Below are 19,544 nucleotides of genomic sequence, written 5' to 3'. Positions count from 1 at the left end.
GTAGCCGAGATTTACTTTATTTTTTTTTATTTTTTTCAAGATTTACTTTAAAATACTACAGAACACAACTGCTGATTATATGGAAATGCAAATGGTTAAATATTGATAATTGCTGAAGCTGGTTAACGGGTACAGGGTAATTTATATAAGACTGTTCTACCTTTTTATATGCTTGAAAAGTTCCGTAACAAAATGTTAAATTGAAAAACCTTAATTAAAAAGCAACAGTAACACAGGATTCCAATGTAGGATCCAGAAATGATTTCAAAGAGTTTTGCGGAGCAACACAGGGCCTTGGGGGCAGCGATCCGCAAGCTGGCTCCCTCCTGGGTAATCAGTACCCAGAGCCGGAGGCTGTTTATTTAAAACACAGATGGGGACAACTGCTGACCTGGGGCTTTCAGTCACTAAAAGGGCCCTTGACCCAGGAAATGCCAGGAATTGCCAGCCCGGTGCCAAACAGGACAAACTACAAACATCCCAGAGAAGCCAGAAGAGGGTTAGCAAAACCTAAACCTCTGAAGAAGGAAAAGCCAACTGATACAAGACATCCAAGTCTGTTGGCCAAAAAAGACTGAAGGTTTGCATCATTTCTTTGGAGAGAATATTAGTGGTTCAATTTATAGAGCATCTGGACGGTGCCAGGCACTCACTAGGCCACTTTAAATGCATAATCATCACGAAAGATGCTTAAGTAGGTAAGAAACTGTCAATGGTGCACAGTCACTGCGTGAAAGGCTTGGATGGGCCGATGCCATCCGTAGGTCACCCAACATTGCTGTAGAAAGATGGCGGGACCAAGAGAGCGTACAGTCACTGCAGAAGCCGGGAAGAAAGAGAGAGGAGGGAAGGTGAGAAGAGGAAAAGGGCAGAAAGAAGGGGCAGGAAGGGAGGAAAAAGCTAGTGGGCATTTATTTATAGGGCATTTAGAAAGCCACAGCGTTCCTGTCAGAATGTGCTGAGAGCCAGTGTCAGCAGAAAAGTGCTGGAAGCACCTAGTGGGCAGCTTCTGGCTCCGGGCAGTGGTCGTGGAATTACTGGCCATGAGATTGTTTTAAGACTCACACTCCTCACCTTAAGATTCAAGGTGAGGGTGAAAGGGAAGTTAAAGTTTAACATTGACATAGTGGGTGAAAGGATTTGGTGAAGGATTTACAGGGCTAAAATTAGTAAATCCAGACATTCAGTATTTTTTTAAAAGTCGAGTGGAAAGTCTTTACAGGGGAAGAAGGAAGCAGTTTTCTGTTCCGAATCAGGTCAGTCTTATTCTTACGTGCCACGCACTAATTGATACTAAATCAGTGGTCGGGCCTGTACGTGAGAGACGTTGTCAGAGGGATTTGGCAATCTGGGGAGATTTGGGGGGGGGGGGGGGGCAGTGAGGGGAGACGTCTATTTTCACAGGTTGTATACAAGGGAAAACTGAAAGAACATATTTTTAGGGACAAGTGTGAGGTGGACAGGTGTGTGGATGGACTAGGAATGAGAAGTGTGTGCTGCATGGTGTATGGCGCTTGTGAATCTGTGAGACGTGTGCTGTGTCTGTGGTGTGTGTGGTGGAGGGTAGGTATAAGTGTGTTGTGTGTATGTGTGTGTGTGTGGCTTGTATGTGAGTGCTGTGTGTGGTACTGAGATGTGTTTGTGTGGTTTGTGTGCATCTGTCCTGAGATAAACAGCGTCCCCCTATGTTCCAATGTGTGATAACTGTGGTTGACAACAGCTCGCTTAAGACTGCATTGCAAATCCCATCTGAGGACTTTTAGGCGTCTCCTGAGCATCTGGTGTCACATAAGCTGATGGGGTCAGATGTCAAGGTGTAGACTGGTGCGCGTGGGTGCGGAGCCCCGACTGGAAAGGCTGCGTGAGAGGAGCCGCCAGGCTGAGCTGCGCCAACCCGCGCGGGCCGGGGGGCGCCCTGGCGCGGCGGCTGCGTGGGGTACACGGGGTGCGGGCATGTGAGCGCCTCCTAGGGACGCGGCAGGAACGAGCAGAGCTCACAGCTCCGTAGAGATACCAGGAAAACGAAGGACGTTGTTTACCTTCCTTCCTCTCTGACGTTCCTCCTTCCTTTTTGACCATCCACGTGTCTGACTTTCAGCACTTTCCTTCTGCCTAGAAAATTGTTAACGCCCCTGCCAGCACCGAGGTCCCTGCGTCCCTTCCACTCCGGAGGGAACTTTTCACTGCACATGGAATTATGGACTGGCAGAGCATTTTGTTCGTTTCCTATAGTTTTCAGGTTTTCTGTATATTTTTAATCAACAAAAAATCGTCAAAGTTAAATGTCAAAGGAAGTGCGTGGTGAAGGGCACGCGCGGGCACTGGTGTGAGTGGCAACCAAGTTTCCTTTGGTGCACGTTGACATGGGAGCGGGCCCTGGGGGCCGGGCCGCTCCTCCCGCGTTATGCTGATGTCGTGTGTTTAGCACTTGCAGGGGCCAGAGAAGGGACCCTGTAGCCGGAAGAGAAGCCAGCAGACGCCCGTTCGCAAATGGATGACCAGCTCCCTTCCAGGAAAGGTAGAAATCACTCTCTGTCCCCTCACATAGGCTTTCTTCTTCTTCTTAAACATGACACCGAAGATTCCAGGTAAGGGGGTTCATCCATAAAAATATATAAGGGGCCTTAGAAGTGTTCAGGAAAGGACGTGAAGAAACCAGTCCTGCCATGGTGTCCATTAGAAAACCCTTAAATAAAACGAGTCCATGTATCCTAGCTGTTCACACTTTATTTCACTTTATTTTGATTCTTGTCCACTCCTCACTTGCTGAAGGAGATCAAAGAGGGGAGCTATTTGTGTCCCATCTCAAGGAGGCGGAGACACACCCTTCTGGAAGTGAGGCGGGTGGAAGGTTCTGGAGTCACTGCATCCTTGGGCAGCAACAGTTGAGTAGTCACTGAACCTTTGCTTAGACAAGCTGTTATCTTGAGCAAGACGGGAAGAACAATAAGGAATTCCTGCTATTGGCTTAGAGTTACGTCCATCATCATCAGCGGCAATGGATTGTATACCTTTTCAATTTACAGAAAGGTCAGGGCTCTATTAAATTTTCTGTTTCTTCTTGTATCCATTTTGGTATTTTTATATTGTCCACTTCAGCTATGTTCAAATTTATATTCGAACATATAGAACATATAAACATATAAAATTATACGTTGGTCTCTATCTTTGATTTCTGCCCTTATGCTTAACATTTTCTTTCTTTTAGGTCCTTTGGGTTTGTTCCTTTGTTAATTTTCCTAGTCTTTGAGCTTTCCTCTTTTCTGATAAACATATTTAAGGGTGTTACACTTTACTCTAACTGTCCATGAGTTCAACACGACATCTGTCTCTCAGTCTGAAGCACTTTAGAATCCCCCTTACGGTTTCCTTTTTAATTCAAGACTTATTTAGAAGTAATTTTTGTTGACATCTGTCCAGATTGTCGAGTGTGTCAGTGTTTCCCTCCTTTTTATTTCTGAGTAACATCCATTGTATTAATATACCACAGCAGGTTTATCCATCCCAGTCAGCTATTTTGAAAGAAACTACTATAAACATTGCACTACACCTCTTTTTGTAGACATATGGTTTTATTTCTCTTGGGAAATTTCCATTTGTTGAAAAGACTTTACCTTCCTCCACTGAATTGCATTAGTACGTTTATTCAATGGCACATGTGTGCATCTGTTTCTGGACTCCCTACTTTCTTCCACTGATGAATTCCTGTGGCCCTGCACCAACACCACACTGGTTACTCTAGTTGGAAGCTCCCTCAAATACAATGCATTTTGTAAGTGCGACTTTCTCCGCCATGTGTATATATGACTTTCTCAACCAGACCACATGGCTTTTTTGGAGAATAAAGCCGTTTACTTGAGTGAACGTCTTTGTTGTTCCTTCCAAGAGTAACCCAGGGTATTTTTTAACTATCCCTTTAAAATATACTCATACATGAGCCAAAGTGCTTGGAGGACTGGCTTAATATTCTAGGACATTCTAGTTGGGATAATATTTCATAGGATTGTGGGATTATTCTATCAGTCACACATCTTCCAATCATATCATAATTTCTCAAAGACTGTTAAGTATTATAAAATTTCAAATTAATATCCAGGGCTCCAAATTTCTGAGTTAAAAGTATGTTTTACCTCAGCTGTGTTAACAAGAGACATTTTTTGTTTTACTCACCAGCTCCAATTTTTTGTTCCCTTCGCTATGGGTTATGTCTCCTCCTGCACTTCTGTAATGTTGTGATGATGTCACAGCGCATGTGTCTGAGCCTCACCGTGGTCGCCATGGTGAACAGCACAGATCCACACGGTTCGCCCAACGCCTCCACAAAGGACCTCTTGGATAACATAAAGGTACAGCAAACATAGCATCCACAGTCCTAAGTTTAAAATCCTGTCTTGCTAACTCCTTTGTGTAGAGATTGAACGTTATCACACCTGATATGACAATAATCATTAGAGAAAAAGCTCAAGTCTTGCTCAGCCTTGCCATTAGAAACCTAAGTAGGTATGTCCCATAATTAAAGGATGCCTCAATATTTGTGAAGGGCTTTGAGGTGTGAATTCTTCTGTGTGAAGAATAAAAACTAAGAGTTAGCACCTCTTTACAATTGAGAAGATTGGACAAGAGGGAAAGCATTTTAAACCAGAAGTAGAAGTCAAGATGTATCTTCTTTTCTATTTAAGTTTTCGAACATGCAGTACATTTACATGTTCCATTACTGTCATCTCTGGAATTTCAGGTTTTACATTTAAATCTGTGATGCATTTTTACTTAATGTTTGCATATGTTGTGTTTAGACCTTTTTTTACATATGGATATACAATTGTTCTAGCACTGTTTGTTGGAAAGAGACTCTTCTGTCTCCACTGAGTTGTCTTTAATGTTTGTTGAAATATAATTAGTTATGTAAGACTAACACTACCTGCCTGATTTTAAGATTTGTCATAAAGTTACCATAATCAAGACAGTGTGATATTAGCATAAAAACAGAAAAATAATCAATGACATAGAGAGTTCAGAAATATACTCACACACATGAACTACTGATTTTTTCATGATCCACAAAAGAACAAACATAAAATTGAACTTCATCAAAATTCAAAAGATGCTGTTAAGAGAAAAAAAAGACAAACCAGAGACAGGTTAAATGTTTGCAAATCACATTTAATAATGGAATTCTATCAAAACTCGATAAACATGAGACAACCCAGTACCAAAATGGGGAAAAGATATGAGCAGACAATTCACCAGAGAACATACATGGATGGCAAATACTCACAAGAAAAGATGCCACATGTCATTCGTCATTAGGGACATGTAACTAAACACCACAAAGGTATATTACTACACACCAACTCAAATGGCTAAAATTATAAAGAGTGGACATACGAAGCGGTGGCCAGAATGGGGAGGAACTGGGACTCTCCTGCGCCACTGGGAAGGATACAAAAAGGTACAACCAGTTTAGTTAAGCACACACCTACTCTACGATCCAGCCAGCCCACTGCTAGGTATCTACTAAGAGAAATGAAAACACATGTCCATACAGAGACTTGTGCATAAATGCTGAGAGTAGCTTTATTTGTAATAGCCCCAAATTTTTACGCACCCAACATAGGAACACCTAAATACATAAAGCAAATATTAGCAGAACTAAAGAGAGTAATAGACAACAATACAATAAGAGAGGACTTTAATGCCCCACTTACATCAATGGACAGACCATCCTGACAGAAAATTCATAAGGAAACATGGGCCTTAAATGACACATTAGATCATATATATTTAAGAGACACCTATACAGAACATTTCATCCAAAAGCAACAGAATACACATTCTTTTCAAACACATATGAAACATTCTCTAGAATAGATCCTAGGCCACAAAACAATTCTTAATCAATTTAAGAAAATTGAAATTATATCAAGTGTCTTTTCCAACCAAAATGGTGGGAAACTAGAAATCAATTACAAGAAGGGAAACTGGAAAATTCACAAATATGTAGAGATATAGCAACATGCTACTGAACAATCGATGGGTCAAAGAATAAATCAAAAGAGAAATTTTTTAAAAAATCCTTGAGACAAATGAAAATGGAAATACAACTACCAAAACTTTTAGGATGCAGCTAAAGCAGTTCTAAGAAGGAAGTTCATAGCAATAAATGGCTTTTTCAAGAAGCAAACAAAAAAAAAAAAATTCAAATAATAGCCAGAGCAATTAGATAAGAAAAAGAAATAAAAGACTTCCAAATTGGAAAGGAAGAAGTAAAACTGTCACTATTTGCAGATGACATGATATTATATGTAGAAAATCCTCAAGACTCCATAAAAAAACTGTTAGAATTAATAAACAAATTCAGTACAATTGTAGCATACAAAATCAATACACAAAAATCTGTCGTGTTTCTATACACTAATAATAGACAAGCAGAAAAATTAAGACAATTCCATTTACTGTTGTATCTGAAAGAATAAAATACATAGAACAAATTTAACTGAGGTGAAAGACCTGCACATTGAAAACTGTAAGATATCGATGAAAAAAAATAGTTGCCACAAATAAATAGAAAGATATTCCATGCTCCTGGATTGAAAGAATTAACATTGCTGAAATGTTCATACAGCCCAAAGCAATCTACACATTCAATGCAATCCCTGTCAAAATGCCAATGACATTTTTCACAGGATTAAAACAAACAATCCTAAAATTTATATGGAACCACAAAAGATCTCGAGCAGCCAAAGAAATCTTGAGAAAGAAGAGGAAAGCTCGAGGCATCACACTTCCTGCTTTCCAATTATTTTACAAGGCTATGATAATCAAAACAGCATGGTACTGGCAGAAAAACAAACACACGGATCAATGAACAGAGTAGAGTGTCCAGAAATAAACCCACACCGACATGGTCAATTAATTTATGACAAAGGAGCCAAGAATATACAATGGGAAAGGGACAGTCTCTCCAATAAATGGTGTTGGGAAAACTGCACAGCCACCTTGCAAAAGAATGAGACTGGATCCCTGTCTTACACCATACACAAAAATTATTTCAAATGGATCAAAGACTTGAATGTAAGACCTGAAAAGGTAAAACTTTTAAAAGAAAACATAGGTGGTAAGCTCACTGACATTGGCCTTAGCTATGGTATTTTTGAATTTGACAACAGAACCAAAGGTAATAAAATAAAAAATAAACAAGTGAGATGACATCAAACTAAAAAGCCTCTACACAGTGAAGGAAACCATCAATAAAATGAAAAATCAAGCTACTGCATGGGAGAAAATATTTGCCAATAATTTATCTGATAAAGAGTTAATATTCAAAATATATAAAGAACTTATACAACCTAATAGCAAAAAACAAACAAAACGAAACAAAAAAAACAAACAAACAAAAACAATCCAATTTAAAAATGGGCAGGGCATCTAAACAGACATTTTTGTAAAGAAGACATACAGATAGCCAACAGATACGGGTACATGAAAAGATGCTCAACATCACTGATCACCAGGGAAATACAAATCAAAACCACAGTGAGATACCACCTCACACCTGTTAGAATGTCTGTCATCACATAGACAAGAATAACAAGTGTTGGTGAGGATATGGAGAAAAGGGAACCCCCGTGTACTGTTGGGATTGTAAATTGGTGCAGCCACCATTGAAAACAATGTGGAGGTTCCTCAAAAAAATAAAATAGAACCACCATATGATCCAGGATTCCCATTTCTGGGTATTTATCAAAAAAAAAAAAGTCACTATCTCAAAAAGATAGCTGCATCCCCATGTTCATTGCAGCATTATTTACAATAGACAAGATAGGGAAGCAACCTAGATGTCCATTGATGGATGGTTGAATTTTAAAAAGTGACATATAAAAAACACACATGGAATATTATTGAGCCACAAAAAGAATGAAATCATTTGCAACAACATGTGTAGACATGGGGCATTATGACTTGAGGGCATTATGCTAAGTGAAATAAATTAGAGAAAGATAAATACTGTAAGATCTCATAGGTGGAATCTAAACAAACAGAAACAAAATTGAGCTCATGGATACAGAGAGAAGTGTAATGGAGGGGGTGGGCAAAATGGGTGAAGGGGCTTAGAAAGTACAAACTTCCTTTATTTTGTACAAAGTAAGTCCTGGGGGTGTAATGAACCACATGGCAACTGTAGTTAATAATACTGCAATGTATATTTGAAAGTGCTAAAAGAGTAGATCTTAAAAAGTTTTCATCACAAGAAAAAAAAGCTGTAACTGTAGAATGAAGGGTGTTAACTAGATTTATGGTGTTGGTCATTTCACAATATATACAAATATCAAGTCATTATTTTGTACACCCTAAATTAATGGAATATTACAATGTTGACTACATCTGAATTTTAAAAAGCAACAAGTGTTCAATGTCTGCACTGTGACTGGTACTGGGGGTCACGTGGTGCCCTTGACCCGGGAAGGACTTTGCATTGCAGTTGAGGACACCAACGCAATGCAAGTAAAATGTAATTACACACAGAAAATGACAGTGTGAAGGGAGAAAGAAGTTCCCACGACAGCGAACATTAGGCAGAGAGGGGACACTTTCCAGGGGGTGAGCAGGGAGGCCAGTTTCCCCATGTCCCTGAGTTTGCAGACTCACTGGTGTGTCTTGTCTTTCCTTGCAGAACCCCAGGTATAACTGGAGCCCCGAAATCCGGGGGGTCATCTTAAGTTCCATCTTGTACGGTATGCTCATCGTGAAAATCCCCGTTGGGTATTTGTCTGGAATATACTCCATCCGGAAAATGGTTAGCTGTGCCCTGATCCTCAGCTCCCTGTCCAGCCTGCTCATCCCCCTGGCAGCGGACGCCGGTGAAATGCCACTCATCGCCTGCCGGGTAGTGCAGGGGCTGGGCCAGGTATCAGGACAGTGCCGAGACGGAGCAGGGTCTTTGTTCCCGGGAAGCCCAGAGAGCCGATGTCCCGACATTTCTCGTTTCAGGGGACAGTGTCCATAGCTCAGCACATGGTGTGGGTCAAGTGGGCCCCTCCCTTGGAACGAGGCCGACTTACCTCTCTGAGTGTATCAGGTAATGACTCCGGGCCCACTGGCAGTTCCTGCACCACCGTGTCTGCAGAGCCATGAGAATCGTGTGTTTTGTACTGACAAGGCTTCAGAACCCATCTGCTCCAGAATCCTTTACTTTAAAGGTGTGGGAACTGTCTAGCATAGAGAAAAGCCTGTTTGTCTCCACAAGAGGAAGACGCCAATACTTTATCCTTTTCTGCTGAGCAGATTATTTCACTGGCAATGATTATTCTCTGCCACCATGAGGCGTGGCACCTGTTCTTTCAGGTGCCCCCACTCACGCAGGGGTTCTCTCTCCCTCTGACCAGGACTTATGCTGGGACCCTTCATTTCTCTGCTTGCCACCGGATTCATCTGTCAGGCCCTGGGCTGGCCCTATGTCTTCTATATTTTTGGTGAGTGTCTTTCTGTGAAATCCCAGTCATTATTCAGAATTTAAGAGGAAAAAAAATGGAACGTAATAACTTATATGAAGATAATGATGTTAAAAATTTTGACCCACATGAAGAGAAGTCAGCATTCATTGATTTCCTACTAAAACCAGTGCAGGACGAATTCCCCAGAGTGGAGACTCAGGCCCCGGGCTGAGACGGTTCTCGGCTTCATGTAGGGAAGAATTCAAATGAGAGCTGGTCTAGAGTTTCAAGTGAAAGTAAGTTTATTTAGCAGAGAAAGTAAGAAAACAAAGGCCACCCATTGACTGGGTCGTGGTTTCTAATCGTTAGTGGAAGAGAGAGCCCGTCCATTCCCCGCTCTAGGGTTTACATGTATCTTCTGTTTGCATGGAAAACGTGTTGGTATGAGGGAAAGGAGGCTAGAAGAGCACCGGTAGGTTTATCTTTAACGTCTGTGAGAATCGGAGCAGGTTTGTCTGTAACTTCTGTGAGGCAAACTGTGTCTTGTTTGCCGTGGGCGTAACCATGCGGGTGGCCGTGATGGACTCTGCTCAGTAGCCTTCGGATGGTCTGTTCTGTGTCACTGATTAACGCCTGCCCGAGTTCTGTGTCCTGGAGCATGCAGGCGGCAGGCTTGGACCCCAACCTCCTAGTTCCTTCTGCAGAAAGAGTCCTCACGCCCCGTCCATGTGTTATTGTCACGAGCACGAGCTCAGAACTAGACGTGCTATTGTACCTACCTGTCGGGCACGTGCCACAGACCCCCACCCCTTCTATGAAACCCTTGGGGGAAGGGTGATGGGCACATATCAAAGGTAATGAGACTAGTGTCCTAGTCACACTTCGCACGTTTAGCGTGGAGCATCGTGTCATAATCAGAGCTGTTCATTTCTAACTTAGTGAGCCACGAACTTCCCACCAATTGGAATAAATAAAACCCACAAAGGATCGAGGTTTACAGATGAACAGCTCCGTGTGTAACTTTTCCACATTGGGTGAGTTTCCACCCACAGTCTCGCCCCAGGCCACAGAGTCTCAGAACTGGCCCAGCCTCCACGCCTGTCAGCCAAGTGGCAGTTCTGGAGTCTCCGTGTGACCTGCATCTCAGTGACAGCAGACAGCACCATTGTCCCCTGGTTCCTGCTTCTGACTCGTGGAGGCCCGTGCTCAGGCCTTGACTTCTCTTCTCTGTCTCTTTGGCCCCCCTCCCCCTCCTCACCTCCCCCCCCCCCCCCCCCCCACACACACACACTGGACTCCATCCTTCTGGCCTTTCTTCAAAGCTCTCCCCAAGCTCCTCCTGGGGTGTTTTCCGTCCCTAGACAGTATAATTCATGCTAAGTGTTAACAGAACCACCTGCCCCTGGGCAGGTAATTCGGCCTTTCTGAGCATCAGTTTTCTCATTTTAAGAAAGAGCTGAAGGGCATTGTCTGAATTTTCTGAATAAAGTGCCCTGTAGAAATGTGTGTGTGTATAAGGTACTCACTTCTGTCCACTTACATTCTGCCTTGGGATTAGGTTCTCAGGTCACAGAATGAGGTGGAAATACTATATTGTCAAAATAGTCTTTTAATGTGAAAAATCTAAGATCGTACAATGGCCCCAGGTGTCCGCGTGGTCTTATCCCATTACCTGTCACCCTCACCTGTCCTCCCCTCACCTGGCTCCCTCCCCTGTGACAGGCCTCACAACTCAGGGCCCTGGCACCTCCTGCTCCCTATGCAGACGTGGGGTGGGGGGTGTCCCAGCCTTCCCTGAGCGTGGCGCTGCTCACCTCCTCCCCGCATCACTTCTCTCCATAGCTCATCACTGGCATTTAATACCTTTTACTTACCCACTTTTCATTACCTCTCTTTCTCATCTGCTACAGAGTAAATCCTATGAAGACAGGGATTTCAGGGCTTTCTGTGTGTTTTGTCCACTGCTGTCTCCCCAGTACCTAGAATCGTGTGTGGTTCCTAATGAGCATTGAATCAGCATTTGGCAAACAAAGGAATGCATTTCTGGAAGACTGACCGGTGAACAGTTCGTACGCCCGGTCTTAACACAGGATTTCCTATGATCAGGTCATTGATATGAGAAACTCAAAAACAGAAATAATTTGGCAAACTCTTACAGGACTTGGACCCCGACCCCCACCCCTACCCCCGTCCCCTAAGGCCAGGGCTGTATCTTCGGAGCTCAGTGAACGCCCAGCCCTCAGAGCTGGGTGATTGTCAGCCCCGTGGGGGCCCAGCGTGCTCTCTTCTCATGATAGAACTCGTAGGAGTGAGGCCAGTTGTCCTGAGTGGAGGGATGCCGTGGCTCGGCGAGCAGAACCCGCCGGAGGACTCGCCTCCTTTTCTGCACGCGTCCTGGGGTTCTGTGGGGTGAGGCGGCGGTGCATACAGAGAGAACTGTCGGAAATGTGAGCCTCGCTGCAGAGTTTCAAAAGAGGAAGAGGAGGTCCAGGTTCTCGTAGCGATCATGAAAAGTGCCCATGGGGAGAGACTCACTACAGACAGAAGCAGCTCCGACGCTAACGTGTCCTCCTTTAATAGGTGCTTGTGGCTGTGCCCTGGGTCTTTTATGGTTCGTTCTGTTTTATGATGACCCAAAGGACCATCCGTGCATCAGCGTCGATGAGAAGGAATTCATCACCTCCTCCCTCATGGCACAGGTAAACCGCACATGTACTTTGGGAACTCCCGGGTCCCACATGAAATGACACGTGCTCTGGCTGGTCAGACTGATGGGTTCCTTCCTAGGTCAGCTCGAGTGGACAGCATCTGCCCATCAAGGCCATGCTCAAGTCCCTCCCGCTCTGGGCGATTTCCCTCGGTTGTTTTGCCTTTTCCTGGACAAACCATGTCATGTTTCTGTACTCACCAACATTTATCAGCTCCAAGCTTCATGTAAACGTGACAGAGGTAGGGTACCTTCTGTTCTCCTGGCTTTGTGAGACTCTGCTCGTTTCTCCATGTGGTGACTCTAGTTGTAGCTCTTGCCCACCCCGCGCTGTGTCGCTGAGGTTCTTCACCTGGAGATGCCCGGTTGCCAACTGTCATGTCAACGTTGGCTGCCCAGAAAGAAAGGTGTAGACTGGCACCCCCACAATGCACACCGCCCCCCGCCCCCATTCCTGTTCCCCATTCCTATGCCTCACAGTCTCTGTACCATCACCCTTGGGTATTAGTTAAGGCTCAATGCCATCGTTGCCTAAAGACTGGGATTCTTCCCTGAAAGTCACTTGGCAGAGCCCTGTCACCCTGCACCAATCCTCCCCTGGGGAAAGGAAATGAGTCCTGGGTGTGAACACAGGGAAAGGACTGGCACTCCCATTGCTTGTCTGACTCGGAGAATCACTGACGCCTGGACATTTCCGTTGTTTCATGCCATAATAACCAGGAAAGAAACTCCTTTAGAAATGGAGTCTGGGCTTGCCACCTTGGGGCACTCTGTAATGGGCCCCCAGGAACGGAGCCCAGGGGCCAGGATGACAGCGAAGTCATTTAAGCTCGCGTGGACCCAAGTTTATCTCCCATGAGACCATGGGGTGGTTGCGGGGATAAACAGGAGCTGGTCCAGAGAAAGTATCATAGGAAGCATTGCGATTGTTACTGTTATTATCTCTGTCATTTCCCCAGGGCCAGCATTTCCCAGTCAGAAAACTACATAGATTGTGACAACTGTTTCTGACGCCAAAACAACTCTTTCTCCTCCTTTTGGGTAGTATGTGCCTGGCAGTAATTTGGGGGTGGTATGTTGATGGCTTCCTGTATGACAGTTCAAGTTTTAGGTGCTGAATTTCAGCGTAGGGATGACTCTGTCCCACGCTCACCATCACGATAACCTTTCCTCCTCAGAACGGGATGCTGTCAGCCCTCCCCTATCTGTTCTCCTGGCTCCTTGGGATCATGGTGGGTCAGGTGGCAGACCTCTTCCTGTCCAGGAACATGTTACGCGTGATTACCATCCGGAAACTCTTTACCACGCTAGGTGAGGAAGAGCTGGGACATTGGAGCGCTGTGGGGTGCTTCCCCCCAGGCTCGGGCTCACCCTGACTGTGCTCTCTGAACCCGTCCCCAGGTCTTCTCCTGCCCTCCTTCTTCGGGATATGCCTGTGTCACCTGAGTTTCAGCTTCCACAGCACAATAATTTTCCTCATACTTGCTAGCTCAACAGTGGTCTTTTGTGTAGTCGGAATACTTATCAACCCCTTGGATATCGCTCCCAGGTAGGGTTTGAAAATCTCTTTCTTTTCTGTGTCTAAGCCCTCCACAGTGTTTTAAGGTGTCAGCTGTTTTGGAGTTCATGGCCAGTTTGCTGAAAGTTCTGACACTGTGTAAGGGTTAGCTACTCCATTACTATTGTTATTGTATGAATGTTGATATATCTTTAATCCTCATGACAACCCATCGGTTAGTAATATTTATTTTACAGCTCAGGCAACTGAGGTTGAGATACTTAATGGCCAGCCTAAGAGCTCACCTCTGGTTTGGGATCTTACCTAGGCTTTCAATCCAGATCTCTTTGGCAAAAAAAGCTTTTGCTCTTTTTACTATGTCTTTTTTTTTTTTTCAGCTGTAATAAGTGTGACTGATGGAAGCAGCTCTGCCATTTGCACATCTCCAGGGGGTGCTATGCACACTGTACTCTGTGGGGCTGGCATTCCCTGGAGAACAGAGATCTGATGTGAACAGAATTCTCTGGAGTTTTGTAAAACAGTGACCCTGGGGTAGAGAGGCAAAATCTACCAAGAACAATCGCCTTTGTCCCACATAAGCAGACTCTGGCCCACGAGACCTATAGAAGGGGAGCAGAGGGGACGCATATCACCTGATTTATTCAATTCCAAGACCCTCCTTGAGAATGCCCAGGGTGTTCTGACTACTTGGAATTGTATAAAGACATGAAAGGGTTGTTGGTAAAGAATGCACACTACCCACTGAGCCACAGGCACTTTGAAAGACCGCCACATTCAGAAAGTACACAGAAAAAGTGAAGGAAATTGCAAGTAGCTGCCATTTACTGAGTATTTTTGTGTGGCCTCGTGCCCCAGTGTGAGGTGATCCTATCCATCTACACTGTGAGGCTGAAGAGACAAAAGCCCACTTATGTGATGTTACATAGCTAATAACAAGTCGAGGTTCACCCCTACGCCCGTCTGCCTCTGAAACTGACTGGCTGTGGTCACCTCCTCACTAGTGTCATCTGCCAGCACCTGTTAAGTAGGGTGTGAACTGTGTCAGCCAGCAACAGCTTGGGTGACCCAGGGCAAAGCCTCGGTCGCATCTTCCAATGGGCTCAGATTCCGTGTTCGCCAGGTAGTTGTGTAGTCAGAGGGAATAAATATGCTAACATACAATTTGGCAAAAAACTCCTAATCTCTTAAGCTAATTCATCCTCAGTCTTAAGGGCGTATGTGTGTTTTATCTCAACCATATCAATGTGTGTTGCTTGTTGTTTTCTTAGTAATGGGAGGGAGACAAGACTTATTTAAGCAAGAACATTCCCAATCATATACCCCCCTTGTCTATCAAAGAGAGTTTCCTTAGGGGACACTAAGGAAACTGAGGTTTCTAAATTGTCCCCTTAGGGAAGTGGGGTCTTTGTTAGAACTGAAGACCAGAACAAGGAATTACACTTGTCTGAGCCGGACAAAGGTGACAAGAAAGAAGGTCTGGAAGGAAGAAGAGGAGACACACAGATGTGCTTTAGTAGGGCTCACAGAGCAAAGGTGGCCCTATTGCCACCCAAACCCCAGGGGTTCTGTTGCTAAAGTGAAAAAAGGAACATGAACACTGGGGACAATGGACGTTTTGTGCCCCACTCTACACCTGGCTGCTCATCACCAGACTTTTTCACACACTAGCACACTCTCTCCAGCTCCCCAACAGAAGACAACTGAGAATCTTACCGGCAACTGCATACAGCGAAACCCTAGGGATTCTCGGCCCAGGCGTGACAGCTGTCTGCCAAGGGACCCATAAAGTAGACATGAGCTCCACACTCCCTCCACGCTCAGCCTGTGAAGGCAGCATGCAGATGGAATAGACCCCGGGAGGTGAAATGGAAGCCCTTCCCCTCGTAAAGGGAAGAAGTGGATTCACAGAACCTGTAACAGCGACATCTGCTGGGCTGGAAAGGAACACACTCTGTCCGGAGTGAAATGTGTTCTCGGCTACACGCTGATTCTGCTCTCCAAAGGCACGCCCTACTCTTCATGGCTCATGGACTTGACCCCTGCTTGATCTAGGTTCTCCGTGGCCTCCCTGCTTTGTAGCCCACTCTCTGCTGAGGCCGCAGGACAGACCATCACAGTGGCTTGTCAGCTAGGCCCCTGGTTCCCTTGCCCGGGCCCCCGTGGGGGGCACTCACAGGGCCAGCTGCTCTGGGACTGTGGGAGTAGACCCAGTGAACAGAGTCCTTCAATTTAGTACTGACTCGAGACCTGTTCCTATGACCAGCACACATCACCACCTGACCTTCTCACCTGTGGTTGAGGTTTCCTAAATCTGCCCGCCTTCCCTTGAGTGTGGTCTCATTTTCTCAATATCTTCATATTCTGTGCTGCTACCGCCAACCTTTCTGACTGTGGAGCAGCCAGAAAGTTACTTGTAACCACAAACTTCTTCTGGTATTTTCATGGAATTTGAGAAGTAGGAGTGGCAAATTCAGGAAATCAACAGTTATTTTTCTTAAACCTCCTCTTAAATTGATTGTGGTTTAAGATTGAAAATACTGTACATCTGTGTATTGTCATTCTTGTTTCGTACAGATATTACGGCTTTCTTAAAGGAGTTACAGTTCTAATTGGAATGACAGGAGGGCTGACCTCTTCCACTCTGGCTGGAATAATCCTTAACCAGGTAAGGAACATCCCGACCCAGGCATTTGCCCATCCTGTTGCTATAACGTGTTAAATGTTACAAATGCACCAACGAGTCCAGTACTTTATAATTACTTTGCACTTTAATCCCTCAGGATCCAGAGTCTTCCTGGTCTAAAATCTTCTTCCTGATGGCAGCCATTAACGTAATAAGCCTAACTTTCTACCTTATATTTGCTAAAGCAGAAATTCAGGACTGGGCTAAAGAAAAACAACACACACGCCTCTGAAGGTAAGATGGGGGCAGATTTTGGAAGTGGGGGTGCAGGAGACAGGGGAGTTGAGGGTGAGCCCCAGAGAACTGTGGTGTTGCTGACCGAGAGGGGAAATGAGGGGTGAAGGACTGGGGCAGCAGAGGGGACCGTGTGAAGTCTGATGGGGTTGGCATGAAGCCCAGAGGACGGACTGCTCTGGAATCCTGGGGAGGTATTGGGGGTAGAGATATAACTCTGTGGTCCTGGGACTTCCTAATATTGGAAAATGACAAAGAGGAAAGGAAGTCTGCAAGGGAGATGGGGAAGGGCATTGGATGATGTGGGAAGAACAGTTGGGGAATGTGATGTCTCAGAAGAGAAGGTGGGAACGAGGACCCATGGGAAGTGCTATCCTGGGGTCAAATTATATAAAGGGTGAGGACTTACTAATGGATGTGGCAAGAGGTTCCTAAATGGTGGCCCTGAGTACAATGGTCTTCAAATGAGTGACAGAGACGAAGGGTCCGTTAAAGTTCAAAAGACAATCTGATCTTGTGCCTTCCTTCTCTGAACCTTGTCAGTGGTAAATAAGTAGAGGGAGAAATGTCTCTTGGTGGAATCATTTCAGCTGATGCATCAATCAGAACTGATGGACGTAGGTTATTCCCATTTTGCTAACCCCAGTGAGTTGAGGGATCTGGGTGTTTTGCATCAAAGGCTGTTAGCATCACAAGACTGGGAAGTTATAGGAACAATAAATTCAGGCAGAAAGTTTCCTGACTAACCCATTAATACAGAAGTACATTTTTTCACATTAAACAACAATAACCAGTTAGCAAGTTTATGAAAAGAAATGATCCAAACGATGATAGTTCTAATCAAAAACTAAATTAACTCAGTGTTGCCAGTACTAAAAATTTCCATAACGGTGCACTCACAAAATTCACCAAGATGCATCTATACTCCAGACTGCTGATTAGAAAGGGCGGAAATCTGGACCTTCAATTAAACATGTCCTACTCTTAGTTAATAAATAGTGTGTAAGCGAACAGAATATAACCAGCCGTTGAAAAATGTGGGAGCTCATGCAGATATTTCTATATGGAAATTACTGAGGTTCTCCTTATGGATAAGCACCGATGGGACTGGGAAATATTCCAGAGGCTTTAGCAGAGACTCGTCTTCTAGTTCCGAGGGACAGAGATGGGTACAAGTGTGACAACAGTCTTATGATTTTATTCAGACATTGTAAGTTTTCTTGGCTTTATAGATTTGTCCTATTAAATACTAAGAGTTATACTAGGGTTTTCCATTATTGTTACGTCTATTAATTTTTGATTATGTCCAAGCAGTTATTATTGAATATTCTGATCTTATATTGCCATTTCAGAAAGATTTTGACAAGTATACCTTAACTGGGAATTTAATTTTGACTTTGTAAAATTATCAGCCTTTTCCATTTTATAATCTTTACTCTTGTCAAGGAGGGTGACTTTCCACCTCATCAGATCCAGCCTGGAGACTCCGTAAACTAGAAAAGACATCTCTACAAGGATTCTTCACAGCCTCGCTGGGAGGGTCCTCTCCAGGCACTTCTCGTGAACCTCCATGCAGCCAGGCTCAAGGAAACTAACACCTGGACCCCCATTTCCCACCTGGTAAAGGCTAATCTACCTGGATTTCATCTATTGGAAAGACAAAATTTTCTTGGACCAGTAGTCTGCTCTTGATAAGAGATTAGGATTTTAAGATTGTAATGCTCAGTGAAATAAGTCAGACAGAAAAAGTCGAGAACCATATGATTTCACTGATATGTGGTATATAAAACTGAAAACAGCAAAGGAACAAGACAAATAAATGAACAAAATCTCATAGACACAGACAATAGTTTAGTGGTTACCAGAGGGTAAGGGAGAAGAGGTGGTAGACGAGGGTAAAAGGGATCAAATATATGGTGATGGAAGGAGAACTGTTTCTGGGGGGCAAACACACAATGTGATATATAGATGATGTATTACAGAATTGTACACCTAAAGCCTATGTAACTTTACTAACAATTGTCACCGCAATAAACTTTAATTAAAACAATTTTTTTTTATTTTCTGTACCATAATCTACCAAAAAACAAAACAAAACAAATAAAACCCCACACCAAGGATTCTATGTTTTGCCAAGATAATTTCCTGTGTTTATCAGGTTTTCGATTGGTTTTGCTCACAACTACTTAATTTTCTATATTTGCCTGTGAAATCTTTGTCACGTTGGTTGAGTGAATGGTCTATAGGCATCACAGGCAGTTTGACAGAAAGTCTTTGGCTTGGCTTTCCTGGCCGCAAGAAACCTTTTCAAAATGGTCTCTGTATCTATGAGTTTGTTTCTGTTTTGCTTGTTAATTTTGTTCTGTAGATTCCACATATAAGCGAAATTGCATTGCATCTCTCTCTCTCTGTCTGACATACTCCACTCAGCACACTACCTTCCAGGTCCATCCATGCTGCCACAGATGGCAAAAACCCATTCCCTTTCATGCCGAGCAACATTCCACTGTATGTATGTACCACCTCCTTTATCCGTTCTGCCATCGACGGCTGCCTCCACATCTTGTACAAAGCTGCAGTGAATACATCTCCTCGAAGTAGCATTTTGGATTTTTTCAGATAAATACCCAGAAGTGAGATTACTGGGTCCTTCTCTGTCTCTTGCTATAGTCTTTGTTTTAAAGTCTATTTTGTCTGGTATAAGTATTGATACTCCAGCTTTTGTTTGTTTCCATTTTCATGAAATATCCTTTTCCATTCTTGTACTTTCAGTCTGTGTGTGTCTTTCGATTTGAAGTGATTCTCTTGTCGACAGCTTATGTAAGCACTCTTGTTTTCTTATCCATTCAGCCACCCTATCTGTTGATTGGAGCATTTAAGTTATTTACATTTAAAGTAATTGTTGACAGGTATGTAGTTATTGCCATTTTATTATTCATATTTTTGACTTTTTTCTTCTTTCTTAAAGAA

General features: G+C 43.8%; 1 protein-coding gene across 6 annotated transcripts; it reads left to right on the top strand.

Moving 5' to 3' along the window:
- The first annotated feature begins 423 nt into the window (after positions 1-423).
- Positions 424-18,694, top strand: LOC109438737 (sodium-dependent phosphate transport protein 1-like). 6 transcript variants are annotated; one of them, XM_019718771.3, is made up of 13 exons: positions 424-580; positions 2,426-2,518; positions 4,248-4,346; positions 8,672-8,905; positions 8,989-9,076; positions 9,384-9,470; positions 12,012-12,130; positions 12,219-12,380; positions 13,317-13,449; positions 13,540-13,687; positions 16,232-16,322; positions 16,438-16,574; positions 18,021-18,694. In XM_019718771.3, exons 2-12 carry the CDS (start codon positions 2,495-2,497, stop codon positions 16,570-16,572), a joined length of 1,320 nt encoding a protein of 439 aa, XP_019574330.2. In that variant the 5' UTR covers positions 424-580; positions 2,426-2,494; the 3' UTR covers positions 16,573-16,574; positions 18,021-18,694. The 6 variants fall into 6 exon arrangements, with proteins under 6 accessions (XP_019574330.2, XP_019574325.2, XP_019574327.2 ...); XM_019718766.3 differs by having other exon boundaries at positions 424-698; XM_019718768.3 differs by having other exon boundaries at positions 425-580; positions 4,174-4,346.
- The last annotated feature ends 850 nt before the right edge of the window (positions 18,695-19,544 follow it).

The sequence above is a fragment of the Rhinolophus sinicus genome, chromosome 7 (genome assembly GCF_057876585.1).
Source record: "Rhinolophus sinicus isolate RSI-liver-muscle chromosome 7, RSI-T2T, whole genome shotgun sequence".
Lineage (NCBI taxonomy): Eukaryota > Metazoa > Chordata > Mammalia > Chiroptera > Rhinolophidae > Rhinolophus > Rhinolophus sinicus.
The sequence above is the reverse complement of the archived record's forward strand: the minus strand, read 5'-3'. Positions and strand labels throughout refer to the sequence as shown.

Coding starts and splice junctions, on each gene's coding strand:
- LOC109438737 (XM_019718768.3), top strand. CDS start 2,491: ATGGATGACCAGCTCCCTTCCAGGAAAG. Junction 2,519..4,173: donor CCAGCTCCCTTCCAGGAAAG/GTAGAAATCACT, acceptor TTTACTCACCAG/CTCCAATTTTTTGTTCCCTT. Junction 4,347..8,671: donor ACCTCTTGGATAACATAAAG/GTACAGCAAACA, acceptor CTTTCCTTGCAG/AACCCCAGGTATAACTGGAG.